Source organism: Bipolaris sorokiniana (assembly GCF_000338995.1).
Source record: "Bipolaris sorokiniana ND90Pr unplaced genomic scaffold COCSAscaffold_1, whole genome shotgun sequence".
Taxonomy (NCBI): domain Eukaryota; kingdom Fungi; phylum Ascomycota; class Dothideomycetes; order Pleosporales; family Pleosporaceae; genus Bipolaris; species Bipolaris sorokiniana.
Window position 1 is genome coordinate 2793951 of NW_006911895.1, and position 24547 is coordinate 2818497.

Sequence of the window (24547 nt, forward strand, 5' to 3'; positions counted from 1 at the left end):
CGAGTTACGATGACAAAGCGATCAACCCAGTGATATCCGAGCTGCTTCTGAGCTAGCTGCGACGCGATATTTCGAATGATACTCCGTGTGGGTGCTAGGCCTCGCTTAGTGAGTCTATCGATATAGTCGATAAGCTCAGCTTCATGTTGTGGGTGGACTGCCTGCGGTTTTGTGCAGCTGCTTGTCTGGAGCGAGAAATACCTCGGTGGCGGCGGCTCAGCGTTCCTGGGTCAACACCATATTTTTTTGCAATTTGAGAATACACAAGTTTTTCATTAGGCTTCAAAGCGTTAATAGCAGCAAGCGCAGCGTCAATTGATTGCATTGTGGTCACGTTATGGGTGGTTGAAGTGGATGGAATAATTGGTGTTGGAGGACGTAATCCGGCGTTGGCCCGTCCGCGGCGTTGGCCCGTCCGGCACCTCTAGTTATTGGCGGAAATCCGTGATCGACTGGCTACCGATATCTCTGACTGCTGGCATGCGAGGGTTAAAAAGAAAGTGTGTGTGCATATGGGGACGGCTTCAGAGTAAGAGTACACAGAGTGGGGTATCGATTCGCTACTTGGCCAAAAACTTCTGAAACGCTTCCTGGTCAATCACAACATTTCCTACAGCCCGGAGCTTCTTCCTGCCCTCTTTCTGTTTTTCTAGCAGTTTGCGTCGTCTGCTGAGATCACTTGCATGCAGCTTGGCCAACACGTCCTTGCGATAAGGCTTGATGGTAGCTCTGGCCACGATCCTTCTCCCCGCGGCCGCCTGTATGATGACTTCAAACATCTGCCGCTCGACGTGTTCTTTGAACTTCTCCACCCAGACGCGTCCTACCTTGTCGACTTGTGATGTGTGCAGAACACGCGAAACGGCATCAACTGGGGAGCCGTTGACAAGAAGATTGAGCTTGGTAATCGATGACCTACGGAATCCTGCATCTTCGTAATCCAGTGATGCATAACCCTTGGTAGAGCCTTTTAATTTGCCAAAAAAGTCATCTACCAGATGCGACAAGGGAAGGTCGTACTTCAAAATGACTTGTGTAGCCGTGAAGAAGGTGAGTTCCTTTTGCTCACCACGGTTGGCCTCGCAGAGCTTGATGACCTCACCAAGATACTCATCCGGGAGAGTGATGGTTGCAGAGACATAAGGCTCGTGCACTTCCTGCACCTTGAAATGTGCCTGATCTTGATCGGGGAACTCGTTGGGATTGGTGATGATAGACTCTGTACCATCCCTCCACACTACCTTGAAAGGTACTGATGGTGGCGTAATGATGATGTTCGCACCATGCTCTTGACGAAGTCGATCCTCGAATACAGAGCAGTGCAATGTCCCCAAGAAACCCAAGCGCCACCCAGCACCCAATGCATCAGACGACTCTTTCTGCAGTGTGACACTGCGGTCGTTCAGGATAATTTGCTGAATGCTGTCTTCAAGATGCTCATGATTGTCCTGGTCAGTCGGAAAGGCGGAGACGAAGACCATGCTCTTAGGCTCTTCAAAACCTGGATATGGCTCGACAAGCTTCTCAGACCCAAGTGTTGTGTAAGTATCGCCGACCTTAGCTTCTTGTGAACGTTTCATACCGGGGTTGAAGTAGATATATCCCACTTGGCCTGCTCTCAAGACCGTCTGCGGTGTCTGATCGGGGTACATGATGCCAACCTCGCCCACAATGTACTTGAGCTGGGTGGCAAAGGAGCGTATCGTATCTCCAGGTCGCACTTGCCCGTCGAAGATGCGTACCAGCAGAATGACACCCTTGTATACGTCGTACCACGAGTCGACAAGGAGCATGCGGAGAGGTTTTTTTGGATCTCCTACTGGAGCAGGAATCTTATCAACCACAGTCGGAAGAAGGGATGCTACATTCAATCCGGTCTTGGCTGAGACAAGCACGGCGTCTTCGGGGTCGAGCTCGAAAGTTTCGTGCATCTGCTCCAGCACGCGCGGCGAGTCGGCATGGGGAAGATCGACCTTGTTCAACACAGGGACCAGCGTCAGGCCCTGGGAGAAGGCCAGGTAGAAGTTGGCAACTGTTTGCGCTTGCACACCCTGACTGGCATCGACCAGCAACAATGCACCTCCGCAACTGGCGTAACTGCGCGACACCTCAGCACGGAAGTCGACGTGACCGGGTGTGTCTACCAAATGCAGTAGATAGTCTTTTCCCTCGTGGTTGTATATCATTGTGCATGTCTGCGCTTTGACTGTGATACCACGCTCCCGTTCCACGTCGAGTTTGTCAAGAAACTGCTTCTGGCCGCCGGGCTCAATAGTGCCCGTGAGCTCCAGAAGGCGGTCTGACAAGGTCGACTTGCCATGGTCCACGTGTGCTACGATACAGAAGTTGCGATAGCGGTCGATGGGGATGTCGGCAATGCGTTTCTCCAGTTCTCCCTGCGGGCGGAAGGCCTGGGCATATTGTCTGGCTGAGGGCCACAGGCGCTCGAGCAGGCGTGAGGTATGCGGAAGGGCCCTAGAGCGGGCCAAGGGCGTCCGACAGCCGTGCAGAAGGCTGCTTGCAGTTCGAACGCATGATCGCATGGGTGGGCATGGGATCAGATCAACTCAATGCACGGCTGCTGGTTGTGGTGGATAGTTGTCACAACTTTTCTCTGCTGATGAGCACCATCTAATCTTATCTCATCTAATCGCCGTAGATCTTATCTTATCGCCGAGCGGCGGTCTGCTCTGCATGCCCTCTGCGCCCAGGCATAGCCTGCAACCAGACCTTTTTGCCCCAACACGACTCCACAGCTGCTATGCCGAGTCTGACTATCACTTCTCACCGACTGAACCCACCCATCGAGATCATTTGTGAGGCCTCTGGCGTGTCTTGCTGCTAACCCGCCCTTCTCTCCGCCTTCGCACCTCGCAGTTGCCCTATCAACAAACGCTGTAAACAACGCCTTCCTTGCCTACACCGCTCCCTACAACGCCACCGCAAATATGCCGGACCCCAAGACCACAGCAAAGACTTCATCAAAGAGCTCATCCAAGACTTCTTCAAAGTCCAAGTCGTCCAAGAGCGACTCATCCAAGAGCGACTCGTCCAAGGTTCACAAACTTGCCTTAAAGGGCTCTTCTAAAGTGGTCAATGAATTTGTAAGTCCGCAAAGCCGACAAACAAGTTGGACGCTTACCCAGATTAGTTTGAGTATTGCATCAACACCATACTGTAAGCACATCGCCTACGCGTCACCTGACACGGCTAGTTGGCTGACCTTTGCAGCTTCCAAAGAGGCGTCTACCCTGCTGAGGACTTCACCGCGTAAGTAAACAATGCATCGCCAAGTGCAAATTGCTTTTTTAACCAAAAATAGAGTCAAGAAATATGGATTGACTATGATGGGTAATTACCACATCTACTCGTCGTCTGGGTGTCTTGCTGATGTCTACAGTGACTGCTGATGACCAGGTCAAGGCCTACATCAAGAAGATCATGGGCCAGCTCAAGGAATGGATGTACGGCGGCAAGATCTCCAAGCTTGTTATTGTCATCACAAGCAAAGAAACTGGGGAACATGTTGAACGATGGCAGTTTGATGTAAGTCAAACTGTACCAATTCCAGCAACTTTCTCCTAACCATGCCTAGGTTCAGATATTTGGAAAGGGTTCAAAGTCAAAGTCCTCCAAAAAGGATACCGATCAGGAAAATGCCGCCCCAGAGTATGTTGAGAGGACTCGGTCGACTTTGTAGATTCTGACTGTTGATAGGGCCAGCGATGCACCAGAAGAGAAGACCGAGGCGGAAATCCAAGCAGAGATCCAGTCCATCTTCAGGCAGATCACGGCCTCTGTGACTTTCCTGCCAATGCTCGACGGAAACTGCACATTCAACGTTCTTGTCTATGCTGATGCCGACTCCGATGTCCCACTCGAATGGGGCGACAGCGATGCAAAGGAAATCAAGAATGGCGAGAAGGTGCAGCTCCGAAGCTTCAGCACTAGCAATCATCGCGTTGACACGCTAGTGAGCTACAGGTCAGCAGCCCTCAAGACGAGTCTTATGTATAGTATGCTGACTTTTTAGGCTTGCCGACTAGCGTTATCCGTCCCCTCCTTTTGTTTGGATTCTTTTCCGTTCTTCACTGCTTTTGTTGCTTCGGTCAGATGAACCGAATACCAATAAGAAGTTTTTCAGTGGGCTATCCGTTCCTGACATGGACGCATTACCACATCAGTAGCATAATCGGCCAATGGAAATGTTTTATTTACAGCACAAAAACTATCGAGTACACGGTTCTTGACACGTTGCCGCAGTTCAATCAGGTATCGACTGCGCTGCACTATGTTCGGTGATCGTCGCGGCTGCCGAAACTGACCAAGAAAACTCTAGTGTGTGTGGGTGGGTTAGGCTGCATGGTCAGTCTATGGAGACTTTGATATTGCGAACTTGGAGGTAGAGATAGGTTAATTAATATACAGCGCCAACCTGGGCCACATGTTCCAATACCAAATAAGAACACCGCCCCATTACTTACATCAACCACCGTACTTTAGAGTTGAAAGTTCCGGTCAGGCCACGGCCATAGGTTCGCAGTAAGTATTGGTTGGTATTTTCTAAATTTACCGTTTGCGTACATGAGAGGATAACATGACGTGCTTCACAACGACATACCAATTCAGTATTAACGGTTCAGCACACGTCATAATCTTCACTACCGGAGACTTGGTTATTTCTTTCACCAGTATTTTCCGATGAACCCACTGAATGGTCCGCAATGCCTCGATGCAGTGCTGGGTCGTTGGATGCCGCTACTCGCACAGAGAATGAGCCCGCTCTTTGCTATTAGTAACACTAACGGAGTTATAGACACTGACCTCTTTCATAGAATGTTCGTACGAGATCATGTGGATTGCCGTGCAGTAAATGTGACATTGAGACTCATGCTGCAGCCTTAGCAATGACAAGATCGTATTTCTGGTTGAGCAAGCTTCAACACAAATAACACAGAGCGGCGCAACGAAAGCACACGCCCAATCAGATATACACAATGCTACCGCCCACTTGTGATATCTAGACGCACAAGGAAAGTTAGGCGGCCCGTGATTTTTATGATCCAATTCTATTTCCAACGGGTCAACCTATGTCAAGTAGCCCACATACACTGTTTGATCGTTGAGTCGACCAAACATATCATGTCTAAAAAAATTCTACTGAGGTATCAGATGAAACTATGAGGTGACTTACCATCATCTGTACTCAACGAAATTTTGGTACGCTCGGATCATGTCAGGACGATAAATATCTACCTTCCACCTGGTTTAGCAGCTCGGTACTTTTCTATCCTATCTCACTTCCAGAACACCCTCTGGCCGTCACCTGAATTCGCGGCACGTCGTCTAAGCCACAATGGGTCTCGGGGTGAGACTTCCAGGTAGCTCCCGCGCTGAGCATGCCGCAGACGACAGCGAGGAACCTCCACCACTGAACCCTCTCGCACCGAAGCATAAGGTCAACCCAAGCAGTGCTTCTGTGGCATCTAGATCACGACCCGCAAGTTTTACACCTCTTCAGCTCGGAGGGACCAATTCCCCAAGCTCCAGTTCCCTCACCGATTCTGAGCCCACTCGTGACAGCACCATCTCCGGAACAGATGCTGTACGAGACCTCAAAGCTGAGATACTGTCGAACTGGCTGCACACAAAGCAAGAAGAGCGAGTATGGACATTCGGTGGACCCGGTGAAGGTGTCTTCATGAAAAGAGCAAAGGGGAGTTACGCATGTGCACCCCACGGAGTCCAGAATGACGGCACGGGCCTCTACCAAGCGGTCACCGAGTTGAACGTCCGGGTAAGTGAATGAATTTCTTTTCCTCGTTAATCTTCAACTCTGACGTTCTCAAGTGCGCTATAACTGTCAACACTAGGGTTATCAAGTATATCCTAGAGCGTACCACGGTTTCTTATGTTCAGATTCAATCTGGTCTACGTCTTCAGGTCATTCCTGACTTCGAAGCTCTCCCATTCTGCCAAAGGGGCCAGTCGGCTGCGTTCATTGCCTCTCGTGGCATGTTAGTCGTATGGCAAGACGATCCTAAGCTGTTGCTCGAAAGGGCAGAGTTCATCATCAATGCTCTAATGAGAATGATGTGTGGATCTGAATACGGTTACGACGCACAAGATGTTGAGCTAGAAAAGGTCCTCGGCAAGAACCCCATGGTTGATGTTGAAGAATACGACGAAGTTTTTGATCCTACTGGCGGTAGAGATGAGGGCCCACGCAATATCAAACTTTGGCAATCGGCTTACTGCGGAATGTCTATCTTGCTGCTCACGACCGCTATCGGATCCGGGTGGAGGCAGATCGCCATTCAAGAAGTCCAGGCTTATGACATGCTTCGAATGCTTTTCTTGGTCTGTCTACCTGCCCAAGTTTGGCTTTCACTGGTAAGTACTCTTTATTGTGAGAAACTACAATCTGCTGATGAACCCAGTTCTTCTTCCAAGCTGTAGTCGGCAACGTCGCACAAATTTTTGGCCCCACCGACCAGATGAATGAAAACAGCAGGTACTACTCTGGAAAGGCGCCTAAACGCCTTCATCGTGATACTTTCGGTGCACCACTCCCGCATGTCACCATCCAGATGCCTGTATACAAGGAAGGTCTACGTACTGTCATTGAGCCGACCGTCCGCTCAATCAAGCAAGCGATTTCTACTTACGAGTTGCAAGGAGGAAGTGCAAACATTTTCATCAATGATGACGGCAGTAAGTTGGTGTGCGCCTATGAAGAACACGATACATAGTAACACCAAATAGTGCAGCTTCTCTCAGCTGAAGACGCTCAAGATCGTCAAGAGTTTTACGACGAGCACGGCATTGGTTGGGTTGCTCGACCTCGACACGACCCGAAGGGCGAGCATGGAATCAAGCCTTTCACTCGTCCCGGTAAGTTCAAGAAGGCTTCCAACATGAACTACGGCCTTCGCATTAGCTGCAGACTCGAAGAGATCTTGAACCAGACCCCGCGCGGTGAGGACTGGACCCAGCTCGACGAGAACATTGCGTACAAGGAGGCCATGGAGGCGGCCATGGCTGAGCATGTGGGCGAAGCCTGGGCAGACGGAAACATTCGCATTGGCGACTACATTCTCTTGGTTGATTCCGATACCCGTGTTCCCAAGGATTGCCTGCTAGAGGCCGTCAGCGAGATGGAGCAGAGCCCTGAAGTCGCCATTCTCCAGTATTCTTCCGGAGTCATGAACGTCACCAACAACTTCTTCGAAAAGGGCATCACATTCTTTACCAACATGATCTACACTATGATCCGCTTCGCCGTCGCTGGTGGCGATGTAGCACCTTTTGTTGGGCACAACGCTATTCTGCGCTGGGAGGCGGTTCAAAAGATTGCTTACAAGTTCAAAGAGGAGGATGGGGCGAGTTACGACAAGTTCTGGTCCGAGGAGACTGTCTCTGAGGATTTTGACATGAGTTTGCGGCTTCAGAGTGCTGGTTACATTATTCGATTGGCTTCGTACAAGGGCAATGGTTTCAAGGAGGGTGTCTCGATTACGGTCTACGACGAGCTTGCTCGATGGGAGAAGTACGCGCCTTTGCCTATTTACACTGATCACTCATATGCTGACTCTCATGGTCTAGGTACGCTTACGGATGTAATGAGCTTATTTTCAACCCCTTCATCAAATGGTTTACCAAGGGTCCTTTCACCAAGCTCTTCCGAACTTTCCTCCGGTAAGTTGAAACCCGAGAGATCCTATGATCACTTTGTGTCCTCGAATGTCACTCAGCTAACTTGAATATTCAGATCGAATATGCCACTGGCATCAAAAATCACCATCATGGCTTACATCGGTACCTACTACGCTCTCGGTTGTTCGTGGGTTCTTACCATGCTCAACTACTTCCTCATTGGTTTCTTCAACGGATTTCTCGACCATTACTACATTAATTCTTTCCGCGGTAAGTCTCACAAAAAAACTATGCATTCCCATTCTTTGTACTACCATCACTCGTATCATCCATGTACTAACACAGCACCAGTCTACTTCGCTATCGTCCTCATCTTCACTGTCCTCGGAAACATCTCCCTCGCCGTCCTCCGCTACCGCATCGGCGAAGGCTCTATCCTCGGCGGCTTCCTCACCAACCTCAAATGGATCCCTCTCCTCACCATCTTTCTCGGCGGCATCTCCCTTCACATCTCCCAGGCTCTCATCTGCCACTTTCTCAGCATCCCACTGGAATGGGGGTCTACGTCCAAGGAGTCCGAGCACATTTCTTTCTTCGTGGCCATCAGCAAGGTGCTCAGGCGCTTCAAGTGGAGCTTCATGTTCTGCTTTACCATGACGGCTGTGATGATTACAATGGCGTTTGCGCTGCCAGAGGATTGGCAGATTAGAACTTTGATTGCGGTTTGGCCTATGGGTACGATTATTGTTAGTCACTTTTTGTTGCCGATTGTGCTTAACCCGCAGTTGATGACATTTACCTGGTAAAGCAATGCGTCAAACTGCAGAGGACATGATGGAGCGGTTGGGAAGTAAGGAGTTTAATACACACAGGGCATCGTGCATGTATGGGGTAAAATCCAGGGTGTCTCTCAATAGGCATAGAAAGACCACTCATCACACGTCAGCTCCTGTCAATTTGAGAGCACTTAGAGGGAGTTTAGTAGGCTGTTTCCAAGCCTCGTCTTGTTTTAATGTTTGTGATAACATGGTCGAGACCTTATTAGGATACGACATGGCATTCGCAATATAGAACTTTAAAAGTCAATGGATTTTCTTCTCTTTATTCTCATGCTTTCAAGGCATCAAAATTAAGCAAGGAATTCTCATGCACACCATGTAACAAACTTCTCCACGACAAATTCCTCCAATCCCCATCTTCCGTTCATCCTGCCAAACCCACTGTTCTTGACTCCGCCCTGGCTTCCAGTCGGGCTCGTATACACGCTAATAGTATTCGCATGTACCTGCCCATACTCCAACTCCCTGCTGATCTTGAGAAACCTCGCCATGTCGCGCGTCCAAACGGTAGCATTGAGCCCGTAGGCAGAGCGATTCGCGAGTTCAATAGCCTCCTCATCCGTCTTGACCACGTATAGAGAAGCCGAAGGTCCAAACGTCTCCTCGTCGAATATCCTGCTGCTACTAAACGGGGTCAGCACAAGAGCGGGTGGAAGCACCGTGGTAGGCCCATCTCCCCCCTCTTTATCCTTATCACTCAACCTGGGAAAGACAACAGTATCCCCCCACGCCTCCGCATCCTGAATAAGATCCCGCGCATGTTTCGCAATCCCCTCAGACACCGCAGCCCCCGTCATCTCCCTCGTAACCTCCCCCATCGCCTCTATAAGCCTCTCCTGAAACTCCCTCGCCACCGCCTCCAGCACAATAACCCTCTCAGTACTAAAACAAATCTGCCCATGATTCATTGTCGCCCCCAGCGCACACTGCTTCGCCGCCACCCCCAAATCCGCATCCTCTAGCACGATCGCCGGACACTTGCCCCCTAATTCCATCAACACCGGCTTCAAATACCTCGCCGCAACTGCCATAATCTGACGCCCAACCGCCGCCGACCCAATAAACTCAACCTTGCGAATCGCCTCGTGCGAAATAAGCGCCTCCGTAACCGCCGCTGCATCCTCCCTCTTACATTGCACTTGATTGAGCACACCCCCCGGCACCCCCGCCTCCAAAAACGCCTTGGTGATTTCAAAATGTGTGGCTGGACACATTTCTGATGCTTTGAATACAACCGTACATCCTACTGCAATCGCACTCGCAATCCCCCTCGTCGCTAGGATCAACGCTGCATTCCACGGCGCAATACACAGTACAGGCCCGATGGGTTCTTTAAACACGAAGCCCGTCGTCCCCGGCTTTTCAGTCGGGGGGATAACGCCGGCCACACTACTAATTTGCGCAGCAATCTCGCGGAGGTAGGAAATGGAGAGGTTGACATTTTGGAGGGCCCAGGCGGGGGTGCAGGATGTTTCGCGGGTTTGGGTAGAGACGAGGGTGGCACTGTGGGTGGAGTAGTGGTCTGCTACGCGGAGGAGGAGATCGCGACGCGTAGTGTGTGGTGTTTGGCGCCAGGATTTAAAGGCAGTCCAGGAGGCGGTTGCGGCGTGGGTAGCGTCCTTGGGGGAGGCGGAGCAGGCGTGGTGGGAGGGTGTGGTGGATGAGGAGGGGGTTATGGGGAAGACGGTGGTGGTGTAGATGGGTTTATTGTTGATCCATAGGGGAATTAGGGAGTTTGGGGTGGTTGATATCGTGGAGTCCGGGTTGGTTGACATGGTGGGGTTGATTTGGTGGAGGGTGTGCTAGTGATGGGTAATTTGTGCTCTTTCTACTACTGTCTTTTTGTCTTTCTTGCTGGAAGCTTGCAGATTTGCTTTAATGGTTCTGCAGAAATGTTCTTGAGTTGTACGGATGTGAACGGGATATAAAGGATGTCCTAGGTTTCTCCCTCAAGTGGCGTCGATGTAGTACCGGTTCACAAAACCGCAGCCATCTTCCGTTGATGTGGATCGTCTTTCGGCAGATGTCGAGCGCCGGCGCGGCCCTATGAATCCGCCCGCACACTGCTTCATCGTCACACACGTGTCAGCTGTAACTGACATTCGTGTTCTCAGAGCTTCGAAATATGTGCAACACCCATTGTGACAAAAAAATCCTATTGGAGTTTTAGTAGAAGTCAACCCTCATTCGTGGGATCAGATGTAAGCCGCCGGTAGAACCCTACACACCATGATGCGATGTCGCATAGGTTATTGTAAGGGCAAGCTCATCCACCCGTATTCATTCAGGACGATCTGCATCAAATGCTTATTGATAGGAGCTTTGTACTAAAAGTGAAAGTCAAATTTACAGTGAATTTATTTAACCTCCTAAAACATCATGTAATCATCAACCATCAAACGTCTATTTTCTGTTTTTCCAAATCCGCTGCCCCGTCCCCTGCTCTTAACCTCTCAGCCTTCTCAGCAGCCCTTTTCTTCTTGTTCTCTAACCTCTCTCTATCCTCTCTCATCTGCCTAATCAATGCGCTCTTTTCCCTAATCTTATGGCCGTAGAGGTAGAATATCACAGGGATAGGTATCATGGCAAATTCTATCAGCGATAACATAGTGGCACTCCAGTGCGGACCAAGGGTCTTATACATCTGGGGACCGGCCAAAGGAAGGGCGCCGCCCATTGCAGAGCGGAGGACTGCATTTCCAGCAAGCGCAGAGGCGGCATAAATGCCATAAGAGTGGACAAGGTAGTTTGAGGCATATATGAAGACGCCACAATTGCCGGCACCGAATGGAACACCAGCAAGGATTGGAAAGATCCAGTGAACATTAGGGGTGCAAGTCCTGTGGGAATGTTAACTGCTGATTTGAGAAAGGCTAGAGGATGCTTACCATGCAAACATCATTTCGCCCACTGGGACACAAACCGCTGCAATGACAACAACACTGACCATAGCTTCTGGATACGGCTTACCCGTTTCAGGGTCCTTCTTGTGACTGTTGATCATACGGCGGATAAGTGGCTCAGAGGCTATTACCAGTACACCCCCAACGCCAATGCCGATGTAACCGAGTCCCACTAGTCCAGGCGACCAGCCTCGGAGTTCTCCAAAAACGATTGGATATGACACGAAGCAAAGGTACAAAACTCCATAGACGAGCGCAATGTAAACATCCCAGAAAATGCAAATCGGCTCGTTGAAGGCCATACTGAAGGGGCGGTATAGGTTCTCTTTCAACAGAGGCCAGAATGATTTCTTGTCATCGTAGCGCGAGTAATATCGAGGGTCAGATGTTTCCTTGCGTTTCTTGGCGGATTTTGCCCGAAGGATGGCTGGCGCATATGTTTCCTTTACCATGAACACCATGAACCATGAGGCACCGGAGCCGATCATCACAACCCAATTTGTCCATCGCCAGCCCAGAGCCTGGAACACAAAGCCAGAAATCACGGGCCCTATAACGGGTCCATTCTGTCGAGACACGGGTACAAAGTTAGTGTATGTCTCACATACATTTCGTACGTGTATCTCTTACCATGGGCCCAAGAGACCAGATTGAAAAGGCCAGGGCGCGGTAGTCTTCGCGGGAGATGTCAGAGACGGTGCCTGGAGCGTTGGAGATCATGGCAGCTCCTGCAATGGCACCAAAAAAGCGCATGACAAGAATCTGTGCGAGGTTGTTTGCCATGGCACTTGGCAAGACGAGAATTGTAAAGGCGGCAACGGAAGTCAAATACACTGGTCTTCTGCCGTACATTTCACTGAGTGGCGCGAGAAGCAGTGATCCGATTGCGAGACCACACATGTATGTCGTGATGCCTAGAATGACAGGCGTCTTTGAGCGTATGCCAAACGTCGCCATCATGCCCGGTATGCCGCTTGTGTAGCTTGTGGAGTACATGACTACGACTAGGGTGGAGAAGCTCATGAAAAAGATAACAAGTGCCTTCTTAGCCATTGGCCAGTCTTGTGGGTTCTCGCCGTCATCGTCGAAGTCGACCTCAAAGTGGGGGTCTTGAGTCGCGTTGGTAGTCACGGTGGCGATGGCGTCGTCCTTATCACCGGGCCAAGAGTGGCCTGTATTCCTGCTCCATGTGTGGTGTATGGCTGGGCGCGTGTCTGTTGAGGCAATTGAGTCGGATCGCGTTGATGCTGAGGACACAGAGGTATGGTCATGTTCGGATTCGACCTCTTCCACCACGCGGGGGTTTTCTGAGGTATGCAACTGGGATGGGGTCGATGTGCTGTTTCCCTGGGGTTGAGTGATTGCGACACGCGTGTCTTTGTCGAAATCACTGTCGGACATGGCGCTGGTGGAGACGCTGCCAAATCCCACAATCAACAGCACAAAAGTACGGAAGAAAGAAAGACTCAACAGTGGACTCATGGGCAGCGAGTGCAGAATATGGCTATTCCACAATTGCGCCATGGACCAGACGGGCTAGCTGTGAACGCCTTATGGCGATGGCGCTTTGCCGTCTTCATCACAGCGGTTTCCAATACAACGGGAATAACGGTCATAGCAAAGTGGTGACGGTATGGAAGATAACAATATAGCCGAGGTCCTTGTCGCTTGTGGAGTGGGGTGGAGTCTTCCTGTGGTGCATGGCGCCGCGAGGGATGGCGGCCAGGCTGTGGATCCTAGGCTTGAAAAAGCTTCGCCTGATTGTACCCAGTGAGGTTTACATGATTGGTGACACTATTGGTGAATGGGTGTGGGCTTAACAAGTGCTGAGAGCGCGATTCGTTCAGAGGAAAGAGGGATGCGGGCTGGAGTGACGAAGCTAAAAGCAGAGGAGGGGAAGTCCGGTCAGGCTAACTAAGCAGCACATGGGCAAACTTCGGGACGGACCCTTTGTTAGCCTCTTCTCCTACCCGTCAACTGTGGATCGTCCATTTTCCTCCAACTAAACTTCAATGCATCGTATTGTTGCGACAGAAAGATGACTTCTGGTGCTGCTACAATTCTGTTGGCGCCCTCCATGGACGCGTTTGCTCCGCCACACTGGTGCGCTATCACATAAATCAACCCACCATACCCACGCTGCGAGAATAAGCTAATGACGGCCTACAGCGCGACCTTCACCAACAATGCATTATGTATTCATCCTGCGAGCAGCCTCCCGCAGTCCTGCTGTTGGAAAATCACCCATGGATCCCAGTTTTTCCTATTTCCTTTGTCACTTCTCCCATTGGTCTCTTTGCGTCTCCCTCATTCTATACGTGCCCCTATTGCTATCCTTCATACATACATCAAGGTCACAGTTCGTCCCCTATCATTTTTACCTTTGCTTCATATACGACTAGCAATCTGGATTTTCTTTGGTGACTGCTGCCGATGATCAAAACGATTCACGCAAGGCTACGTGCATGCTGCAAGCCCAGGTGACACGCAAGTCTGTGTCACACATATGTAGGCTACCATTTTCAGCTGGTTTCAGACCTGCACGACTGGTGCTTTCACTTTTCTTAGGCGCTCTTAGACTTATTGGACAAGGCTGTGTGCATAACTTCTGTTATCTCTGCCAATCCGCAAGGCTCACTGATCACGCCTCACCTTCACTGAGGCGCCAATTGTGGAGCCTTGCCAAGGTACCGCGCCTCATGCTAGCAGACGTGTTTTCAGCACAACTACTCATCACTCTAGGTATTCTCGCAGTAGCAATCTCTTCAACGACTGTAACTCACCTCTCCTCAACTACTCTCGCCGACTGCTTCTTTGCAGCTGGCCTTCTCTTAGTAATTATGGCTTCCACTAACCGCCTGGACTTTCTACATCAGCTGTACAATCATGTGGCACTGCCTCGCGACGTCCCAGGCAAGGAAGATGGGAACCTCCATCACATCGACGCCGCCTTGTTGAATCACATGATGGACGCTGTAGTAAAAATCACCTCCTATTCTACTGTGGGCTTACGATCCCACTTGGACGGGCTATACAGCTCACTGCAAGCATCCCAAACACTCAATGTCAGCGGTACTGTCAGCAAGTCTATATTGATGAAGCAATTTCGTACTCTGGACCGACACAAGATGCTTGTACTTCACCTCAACCCTCAGAACTGTGGTCTGCTCATATACTACCAATTCAGGTAGGCTCCAGTGATATTGAATTGCTCTCTCCATTGCTAACTAGTACAGCTCTGTGGGTGAGACTTCTGTCGTTTTTGAGGCCTTCGAGACGTCTGCAACTGCCGACAAGGTGCTTGCAGCAAAGAGTGCCCTGCAATGGGATTGTGAGTACTGTGCACATGAGCTGAATGTGGAAAAGGTACTGACAGCCCTCGATATAGTTCCTGGATCAGCAGTCTCTATCTCTGAATTGACTTTCAACGATCTTTCCTTCCAAGATGCTCTCGCAACCTTTCTCGAGCAGGCGAGCACCGAATATGTCACAAAGTTTGCTGCCGTCACCTGGAAGGCAGCTGCTAAACTGGTTGAGATCCGAGACACAAGTGACCCTGCAATCATATCTGGCCTGTTGATGGCTATATTGGAGGCCAATGGCACTACAATCAACGTACCCCAACTGCGAAAACGAGTACGTGACACCGTTACCTTTGAAAACGCTCGAAAGCCTTGGAGACGATCTGCTTTCTACCTGGTCTTAAGAGTAGCAACCCAGAGGTATCTGTATCATCATCTGGGTGCCCAAGAGGGTAGGAAAATGTACAAGACTATTATGTGCGTACTTCATGCACAACTCCTAGAGAATGCATTGAGGAGAATACCGCTTGAGGCAGCCTTCTTCTTGCGCCAGAAGCTAGGGCGGCGCCTTGCCAAGTTGAGTTCCGACCTGCACAGCTCGAACAACCCTTCGATTTGTACGCAGCCCTTTGGCGGGATGCCATTAGAACGAGATTTCGAGAAGACGCTAGGAACAACAGGCGCATACCTGAAGCAGGTTTGGCGAACCTACCAAAGGTCTCGGGAACGACAAGTTCCAGAATTGCGCCGATATGTCAACAACAATGAACTTCGACTTAACCTAACCAGCAGCGGCAAGATCTTGAGAAATACTTTAGTTGAGTATCTCTCATTCCCGAGACGTCAGGAGCCAACTGCTGCCAGCCTCCTGGATACTTACCAGCAGTCTGTGACCTCTGCCAAACCATACATGGAAGCTGTATCCGGCCACATCTCTTCATCAAAGTATCATGAAGACGTCGTACTACCGGCCAAGTGCTTGATACAATATAAAAGCCCCCGTATCATTGAACTAAGCGGCATAATACGTGAGTATGTTCGCATCATTTGCACAGGAGATCAGACGTACACATACCAAAAGAGTCAACAGTTGCTCTGCCTCATGGAATTGTGGGTTCTCATGGACAAGGCTGCTGTTGCAGGCTACCAACTACTTCTGGATTACCACCCCGGCTTTGAGTCCGATATACTTGATCCTATCGAGCTGTTGACGCTTGAGGAGATGACTAGAGTTCAAGAAGTGCGGCGGTATTTGTCAACCCGATGCCGCTCTCACACAGTGACGCAAAGCAATACCATTTTCGATGATCCTGACGACGACTGCTTCGCTGTCCGGTTCTACGACAATGAGGGTCTTGAGGGTGAGCTTTCAGCCATGCGCAAGGAGATTGAGGATGCAGCCGAACAGGCATGCATCAAGAAAGAAACTGAATGGGAGGAGAAGAGTACAGAGTACAAAAAGAAAACTCTCAAATTGAACGAAAAGGAGTGCATATATGATCCCGTCATAGACCGGGATCTTCGCGTGGCTAGACCATACCATAGAGAACCCTGCGAGTGGCACAAGCTTCACCGTGAGTTGAAGAACATGAGGATCCAGATCTTCGAACACCCTCTTCCAAGCTACGAACCGGCTGCAAAAGCAACACTTTTTGAGCTCCAATGCCCAGAAGAGTTTGCGGCATACCGTGATGCTACTTGGCTCATTCTCTCGAGCTTGTGTCACAAACCAGTCGAACACCTAGACCGCATATCGCTTATTCGCAACTACTCACAACTTCGGCCCTACGCAAACAACACCCATTGTCAGGTAACCTTGGGGTCTTACAAAAAAGCCCACCTAGAATCTCACTATGCAAATTGGGCCTTCCCGATTGCGCTACAAGAGATTATTCGCACTTGCGGCTTGAAGCCTCGATACTACGATAGTGATGGTACCTGCTGGACCGATAGGCTAACAAAGGCTTCATTTTGGCATCACTTTCCTGTAAAGTTTCCACTGAATTCGCCATTCTCTACTCTCGGATTAGACTACGCTGCATGGCCAACGTCGAACCAAATTCAAGCAAGCCAAGCCAAGTGCCCGCAAGGACTAGGTATTCATGAGTTTACCGCTTTTCAAGATCTTCTGGTCGGTACTCATGCACGATGGATCAATCTTCTTCGAGAGTTGGGTTCAAGCAACATCAATTTCTCGTCCGAGTCAACTTGGGTAATTGTGTCACGTCTAGTGCTTCAGCAAGGGCCGAGCTGTAACCAGACATCTGAGTACACAGATATCCACAGCTCACTAGCAGACAACGATCTCTCTACTGCATTGTTGACGCAGATTGACTACCGCCTACAAGGCATTCGGCGCAACTGGAGGGAACCCATACAAATGGAAATCTTGATCACGATATTGCTTAAGGTTGTATCGCTGACTAGAGATTCGAAAACTCTGAGTCGTGCTATGGAACTTCTCCATCAAGCTCGTACGACAACTGATGGCTGGCGGACAGAGCTTCAAGCGATCGTCGCGGATGACCCGAACGTCTTACAATGGGTCATATGGGCTTCACTCTTGTGCAAGCGAACATTTCACACAGAAGGTCAACTGCTAGGTGTACCGGAGCACCTTCAGACATACCTGGATGCGTCAATTTCCCTTCATTACAACCTTTCAGTAGAAATTGGTAGCATGCCTTGCAGCCTGCAAAACGCCATTACCCGGGATGTCTTATTCGCTTACGAAAACCGCGATCTTATAAGGACAACTCTGCTGGCGCATCCTGAGACATTCATAGCTTCACTAAAAGCCGTATGGCATGTCCCCGGAAGCTTTGAATGTACCAAGTTAGCATTGGAGACCATTTCTGATACCTGGTGGATGTCGCTTACGCTAAGGCCCGGTACCGAGCAGTATTCCACCTTTGTGCATTTCAACTACATCTATGGTACACTTCTCATAAATGGGAAAGAGATGGGCACATTGCCGTTATCGTATCGCACCCATTCAACATTCCAGCATATGTTCGGTACAAAAAACCCGATTGTTTACCCCTCCCCTCTGAGGGGCATGGATTTTGCGTTATGTGAGATGATGCCAAAGAAGCACAGGATTCATCTAGGCTATCGCGGTGGCCAAGTCATTGTCCGTGCTGATGTTGATGGCCACTTGCTTGAGTTCATCCCCCACGGGATTTTCAGGCCTGATCTTCCCCTGCCTCTGGTAGAGGGCTGCTACCATTGGCTCCACATTGATACTGGTGAAGTCGAAATCCGCCAGAAAGATAAGTGGACTTCTAAGAGAAAGAACTGGTGGCTACGACGACTATATCAAGACGGGTCATATCGTGCTGTACGACAGTTTCAGGAGCCCGAAGAGGTCATACTCCTTGAGCCAAGAAGTCCCCTCGTCCATGATATCGCCCAAATATTCAGTCATTTCGAGACTCCTTCCCAGATGCTGGTATGGTTGGCGCAAGATGGCAAAGTGAATGTAGAACTGAAGCGCATGGAACTCAGTTTCTTCATCAATTTCAAAGGCCAACTACAATCACGGCGACTTGGTGCTATCATTTGGCATAAGCAAGATTGTGGGACCTGGTATGGTCTACGCAACAAGATCATGATACAGTCTATCTCCAATCAGCGCCATACAAGCATCCTGGTCCCTTTGGGAAATTTCAAAGTTTTCAGAGATGGACCACATGTTTGCGTCGACATCGAAATGGGTAGCGGCGAGTATCTCAAATACTCGATAAATGACACACTGGGTCGTATCGATTGTGCGCCTGAGCCACGGTTGTTGTACACTAAGGCTTTGTTACATGCTTATACATCGCATGTGATAGCCGATCCGCTTACAGGGCGAACAGGGACTGAAGAGGCACTCCACCTACTTCATTCGGCGGCCTACCAACCCTGGAACCCATTACCAACCCACATAATAGATTTGCTAAACCGTATTTCAGACCTCTCACCTAAGCGCGGGTATTATCCGCCAGAAGATAAATGCATGGAAACGGTGCGCTGGAACGCTGACTGCACCACTTATATGCAAGACGATGGCTTTGTTACCGTCATTGCGCGGATCTTGCGAAAGTCGTCCGATCTGTCCCATTTCTTTTTTGATCGGGAAGTCCAAGAACGACCTGAGTTACCCACACAGGTCTCACATCTTGCTGCACGTGCGCTTGCAAGGTCCGCTACCCCGAAGAGGAAGACTGCCAGCTACCAGGAAGATGTCTACTGCACACGCGACACCCGTACATCTTCACAAGGGTTCCTGAATGTACTGGAGATATCAAAACTTCTTTTATCCTGGCAGCCATCTTGCGCTATGGATACTTCACTAGTTGCGCTTCTGCATGATGCTCCAGTAGTGGGTGGCTACGACAAACTCTACCGAAAATGTTTGCTCAGCGATCACTTTGCCGTCGATCTCCGAGCCGAATGGGGTGCACTCGCACAGAAGGCTCTGCAGTGCAACTGGGATGATAAATTCAGTCTGATGTTTCTCTTCAGTGTACTAGCATTTTCGCCAGATGCAAATCTGAGCTTACTCCGTGTCTTGGTTTCCTTTGCCATGCTGCCAGAGATACGTGCTATACCAGCGCCGAAGTACCCTGCGTATTTCCATTTCCGTGCAGATGGAGCACCCCCGACGTCATACTTTGTATCTCTGATGGCCAAAGCACGAATTGCTTTCTCAGAAACCGGATTCAAAAAGCGCTCGCAGCTCGTCAAAGCCCAAAGCTTACACGAACCAAGTGTGGATAAAGCATGTGAGCTGCTGGCTACCTCAATATCTGCGCAATGGCCTAGTTTTAGGATTGATCCAAAGAGATTACCTATAATCAATTCAGAGTACTTGGATGTTGGACGTGCCTTAGCCGACATCAGTCCGGAATGGACTCGTCTTACACAGAATCATGAGCTGTGTACGTATCTAGAGCAGGTTCAAAAGGTTCTTTCACGAGCAAGTCTCCAACATGGTCAATTCTTGCCACCTGTTGTCACAGAAAGCGAACTATCACCTGCTGCGATCTATCCTCAAAGATCAAGAGCCAATGACGATCTGACACTTCGACATCTGCTTAAATTCAACATTCCCAGCAACACTGTGGCTATGACAACAACCTTTCCTGTAATAGAGTCATACGCCAGGGCTCTGAATGTCAGATCCGGTAACATAGTCCATAGTCCGGGAAATCATTACCGCCACATGAACAATTTCAGAGAGCAGAAAATGCCGCATGCTCACAGTGTCGCTCCCCAGTCGAAAGAAATCAGCATGCTTCGAGAAATAGTCGCTAGGTTCAAAGATCCCGAGTCTTTCGTCCAATGTAGGTACGCAAAGGAGCTCGAGGCCAGCATTAACGCTCTTCAAAAGCGTATAATGAATAAGAAAGACGTGCTATCTCAGCAATACCATCAAATCAGAGCAGATGAGATAATGTCAGCAAAAAGATCTGCATCTGCAGCGGCTGAACATATCAGACGTACACTTCGCCACAGCGACCCACAAGCAAAGTGGCTTCAGATGGTCGATCTCTGGCCAAGTATGACATTCATCAATCTACTTGGTGAACTCCGAGAGTCTTCAAAGACTGAATTTGGGAAAGGCTCGAAAGAGGCGCTAGTCGCTTTTGGCCTTGCCATGACCAAATTGCAACGTCTCCTTCGCATTGCAGATGCCCAAAAGAGACACAAAGATCAACAGGTGCAAGATGAGTGGGGGAATGAGGGCCATACTAACTGGGATCCACTGAATCATCCTGATTGGTTATTGTTGGAGATTGATGGTGATGTTCTCCTTCGAGAAGAGCAGGTAGATGTAGCATTAGCGACCGTTTCACCGCCGTCAGGCCGGAATTCTGTTCTGCAACTTCTCATGGGCAAGGGAAAGACCTCTTGCATCCTCCGTAAGTATATGAGATCAGCATTGTTGCCATCTTGCTAACTCATGTTAGCTATGGCGGCCGCACTTCTTGCCAACGGAACAGACCTAGCCCGCGTCGTGGTACCAAGAGCGCTCTTACTACAATCTGCGCAGGCTATGCAGGTAAAACTTGGGGGCTTGGTCAATCGCGAATTGATACATGTACCCTTTTCTCGAAGAACGCCCCCAAAGGAGTCCTTGATACATCTCTATGGAAAGCTGCACACTAAGCTACGAGATCGCCGTGGTATCATTCTTGCATTGCCTGAGCACATACTATCATTCAAACTGAGCGGTCTACAGCAGCTTTGTGATGCAAATCTCGAAGCAGCATCTAAAATGATGGACACCCAGCGTTGGCTAGATCAGCATGCCCGGGACGTCCTGGACGAGTGTGATGTGTCCTTGGCGATACGAACCCAGCTCATCTATCCTTCTGGCACCCAGATGACTGTCGATGGCCATCCGATGCGCTGGCAAATCATTCAGGCTGTCCTCCAACTAGTCAAGGACTTTTCGACAACAGTCCAATCACGCTATCCCCACAGCATTGAAATCGTCAAGCGTGGTTTCGATGGATTTCCCCTCCTGTACTTTCTGCGCCAAAATGCTGAAGAGTACCTACTCTGTCTTCTCGTCACGATAATCTGCAAAGGCCAGACACCTTCAATTCTGCCATGCGCTGAATATCCTCTTGACATGCGACAAGACATTGAGGCCTACATTTCTGTTCCTACTGTCCGCAGTCATATAGTGTCCAGGATTTCTAATCAGTTTCAAGACAAGCCAAAGTTGATGCGAACCATCAATCTACTTCGTGGACTATTTGTTCATCGCATACTGCTCACCACCCTGAAGAAACGTTGGAATGTACAATATGGACTGCATCCAGTACGTGCGCCGATAGCAGTACCATACTTGGCGAAAGGCGTACCATCTCCCACCGCCGAATGGGGTCATCCGGATGTTGCCATCACTCTGACATGCTTGTCCTTCTACTACCAGGGACTGAATATCTCTCAATTCAAAGAATCTTTTGAACATCTAGCCAAGACCGATGAGCCTAGCATACAATACGAAAAATGGTTTCCAGAGGGATGCTATATACCAAGGGAACTGGAAGATTATGCTGCCATCAACGCTGAAGATGTACGACAGTTGAGCGAGCTATATCAGGTGGTCCGATACAGCGCGTGCTTGATCGACTTTTACCTGAACAACTTTGTATTTCCGAAGTATGCAAAGACCTTCAAGCTGAAGCTACAAGCTTCCGGTTGGAATCTTTTCCCATCTGTCGCCACAAGGAAGATGCAGGCTGAAGCTCGTGTTACTGGATTCTCGGGCACCAACGATTCTCGACATCAACTGCCCCTTTTGATTCAGCAACAAGACATGGCAAAGCTGGAACACACCAATGCAGAAGTACCTTATTATCTCCTAGCTTCTCGCAATCAGTCATATGTCCGTATGGCATCTCCAAATGGTGCTCGCTGGACTGAGTTGGATTTGCTGAGGAACCTTGCAACCCCCGCTCCTTATGCTCACTCCAACAGAAATCATGGGGTGTTTTATGGCGCGAACAACCAATTCGGGTTCCAGCAGCAACGACCAATTCGAATCCTTCTTGATGCCGGTGCCCAGGTGTTAGAGCATTCAAACAAAGCCTTTGCTAGAGCTTGGCTGGATGCAGACTACGAAGCAGCAGCAGCCGTCTATTTCGATGATGACCATCGTGTGTGGGTGCTGTACCGCACAAATAAGACAATCCCACTTGTGGCATCTCCATTCGCCGACAATCTTGATCGATGCGTTGTATATTTGGACGAAAGCCATTGTCGTGGGACTGACCTCAAATTCCCGCCTGATGCGCGAGCTGCGCTTACTCTTGGCCAACACTTAACCAAAGATGCGCTCGTACAGGCAGCCATGCGATTGCGTCTACTCGGCCAAACCCAATCAGTTACTTTCTACTCCCCCCCAGAAGTACATCAAGGCATACTGGACCGATTGAAAGAGACTGGACATGGCTATCGCCCAACATCTGGCGATGTGCTTCAGTGGGTCTTTGGCCAGACATGCGATATCATGGAGCAATCTGAACCCTCATTCTTTGCTCAGACATCACAGTACATGCAACAAGAACAAGCAAGGTTGGAACATCCTGACTACCTTAGGGACTCTGTTTCGCGAGATGCGTTCCTTTCCAAAGTGCGCATCAAGGAAACGCTCTCGTTGAAACAGCTTTATCAGCCAAAAGCCCAGCGACAGAATGGTTCTCCCAAGACAAGCAAATGGCATCCGGTATTGGAAGGCATTTCTACCGAGCTTCTGCGTCGAAAGAAGCATTTCCAAGATCGTGGAAGTGCTGTTCACGCATCAGCCCTGGAAGAAGTAGAGATTGAGCAGGAGCGTGAAGCAGAGCGTGAGATCGAGTCAGAGGTGGAACATGTGCGCGAAGTCCAACAATCTCTGGCATACGACGCAGCCAAATTGAAGAAGCTTCATGAAGACGTCATGCATTTTGCGAAGTTTGGACGTCTGGTTGCTGGAAGCGATGCTTACCGGCCCATGTTCTCGCAGCTGGCACGTACGGAACTAGGTCTCAAGCATACGGTCAATCCGTCTATGAAGTCAGGTCTCTGGATTTCGGCTCAATTCAATCGCACCATTGAGACTTTTGAGCCGAACGACAATTACATTCGCTCTCCGCACTGGATTCTTTGGAGCACAATCAGCGAGCAAGCTCTCCTTGTCAGTCCGGAAGAAGCAGATAATTTGATCCCGATTTTACAGCATCCCAGGTTACTGGAGGCCGATAACAGGGTTCATCTCATTGTGTACGCTGCACCAGTCACGCGCCGGATGCTTCACTTTAACCAACTGAACTACTACGCGACGCCTCCTCTGCCGACCGACTTCCACGCCCCTGTTTGGCTGAGAATAGAGTTAGGCCTGTTCTCTGGGCGCTTGTATCTCGAGTGGGACGAGTACCACAAGCTACTTGAGTACCTGGGGCTATATGACGACCTGTCCCAGCACCCTGAGAAACCCCCATTTGCGACAAAGCCGCTTACCTTTCGTATGTATTTCCAAAACACTTAGTACTGCACTTTTGATACTAACTTAGTATGAATAGTTTACGAATGGATCACGCTCCGCCGCAAAGGCCAAGACTTTGAGCACACACCCATGGGCTTCATCACCACTGGCAAGCCGCTCACCGAGAAACATCCCTTCTTCCGCGTACTCGCAAGTGAAGACAACCCCGAGCGTGTGCAGACGATTGCGCGACATGCACCGGGGTATTCTGAAGAAGAGCAGGATGACGATGAGCATGATGATCAGGGTGACGAGGATTTTGTCCCTGCCGTTGAGCATGTGGATGAATCGGAGGACGAGGAGGAGTTCGGGTCTAGTGGGGATGAAGAATTCCAGGATGCTGAAGATGCGGAGTAAAGGTTATGCGTCTAATGCGGTTTTGCTTGGACACAATTTGTAGTGTATTTTTGTAGAGCCGTTTTTAGGTAGCCTACATGTCACGATACTCTGAACAAGAAGGTCAACCCTCGGGGATCCATCGGATACCCTTTAGGCCAGCGAAAGTCACAGTCACGTGCATAGAGTATATAGTCTCATCCGAACCTAAGGTAACTCCTTAAGGATTCGTCTCAATCCACTCTAACTGATGTTTTGTGCCTATCTGCGAAACACCTCACAACTATTACGCGATAGAGGCTAGCTTTACTTACTTAATACTAGATATATTAGTTATTGCATAAATATTACGTAGACGCTTTGTTTAAGAACGAGAGCACTATTATTCGTTAGCTTAAGGCTGTGCTTCTTTTCTCAGGCAAAGATTACCTGGGTGCAACCCGACCCATAGCCACCATCTCCACTAAGTACAACGTCAACCTCTCC

At 49.6% G+C, this 24547-nt stretch overlaps 6 protein-coding genes across 6 annotated transcripts; 3 read left to right on the plus strand and 3 right to left on the minus strand.

The window, feature by feature from the left end:
• Positions 1–388: 388 nt before the first annotated feature.
• COCSADRAFT_32593 (uncharacterized protein) lies at positions 389–2588 on the minus strand. Its single transcript, XM_007696142.1, has one exon. The coding sequence runs from the start codon at positions 2541–2543 to the stop codon at positions 561–563; it is 1983 nt and encodes a 660-aa protein (XP_007694332.1). The 5' UTR covers positions 2544–2588; the 3' UTR covers positions 389–560.
• A 144-nt stretch (positions 2589–2732) lies between these two features.
• Positions 2733–4355, plus strand: COCSADRAFT_32594 (uncharacterized protein). The gene is made up of 8 exons (XM_007696143.1): positions 2733–3104; positions 3152–3177; positions 3232–3270; positions 3323–3351; positions 3401–3546; positions 3596–3669; positions 3718–3984; positions 4034–4355. The coding sequence occupies exons 1-8, from the start codon at positions 2949–2951 to the stop codon at positions 4044–4046; spliced, it is 750 nt and encodes a 249-aa protein (XP_007694333.1). The 5' UTR covers positions 2733–2948; the 3' UTR covers positions 4047–4355.
• A 1001-nt stretch (positions 4356–5356) lies between these two features.
• Positions 5357–8462, plus strand: COCSADRAFT_342032 (uncharacterized protein; the record flags this gene model as incomplete). Its single annotated transcript, XM_007696935.1, has 7 exons — positions 5357–5797; positions 5851–6393; positions 6441–6714; positions 6766–7549; positions 7606–7698; positions 7772–7926; positions 8008–8462. The coding sequence occupies 7 exons, from the start codon at positions 5357–5359 to the stop codon at positions 8460–8462; spliced, it is 2745 nt and encodes a 914-aa protein (XP_007695125.1).
• Positions 8463–8750: 288 nt separating this feature from the next.
• Positions 8751–10449, minus strand: COCSADRAFT_32595 (uncharacterized protein). Its single transcript, XM_007696144.1, has one exon. It carries the CDS (start codon positions 10268–10270, stop codon positions 8801–8803), a length of 1470 nt encoding a protein of 489 aa, XP_007694334.1. The 5' UTR covers positions 10271–10449; the 3' UTR covers positions 8751–8800.
• A 441-nt stretch (positions 10450–10890) lies between these two features.
• Positions 10891–12799, minus strand: COCSADRAFT_156086 (uncharacterized protein; the record flags this gene model as incomplete). Its single annotated transcript, XM_007696936.1, has 3 exons — positions 10891–11335; positions 11384–11964; positions 12029–12799. The coding sequence occupies 3 exons, from the start codon at positions 12797–12799 to the stop codon at positions 10891–10893; spliced, it is 1797 nt and encodes a 598-aa protein (XP_007695126.1).
• A 1439-nt stretch (positions 12800–14238) lies between these two features.
• Positions 14239–24410, plus strand: COCSADRAFT_342034 (uncharacterized protein; the record flags this gene model as incomplete). Its single annotated transcript, XM_007696937.1, has 6 exons — positions 14239–14351; positions 14436–14585; positions 14635–14729; positions 14787–20609; positions 20658–23705; positions 23763–24410. 6 exons carry the CDS (start codon positions 14239–14241, stop codon positions 24080–24082), a joined length of 9549 nt encoding a protein of 3182 aa, XP_007695127.1. The 3' UTR covers positions 24083–24410.
• Positions 24411–24547: the final 137 nt, after the last annotated feature.

What these genes read in the sequence shown, in the direction of transcription:
- COCSADRAFT_32594 (XM_007696143.1), top strand. Translation starts at nt 2,949, where the DNA reads ATGCCGGACCCCAAGACCACAGCAAAGACTTCATCAAAGAGCTCATCC. An exon ending in TATTGCATCAACACCATACT is followed by an intron (nt 3,178 to 3,231) that starts GTAAGCACATCG and finishes TGACCTTTGCAG; the next exon opens with CTTCCAAAGAGGCGTCTACC. An exon ending in TTGAACGATGGCAGTTTGAT is followed by an intron (nt 3,547 to 3,595) that starts GTAAGTCAAACT and finishes AACCATGCCTAG; the next exon opens with GTTCAGATATTTGGAAAGGG.
- COCSADRAFT_32595 (XM_007696144.1), bottom strand. Translation starts at nt 10,270, where the DNA reads ATGTCAACCAACCCGGACTCCACGATATCAACCACCCCAAACTCCCTA.
- COCSADRAFT_32593 (XM_007696142.1), bottom strand. Translation starts at nt 2,543, where the DNA reads ATGCGATCATGCGTTCGAACTGCAAGCAGCCTTCTGCACGGCTGTCGG.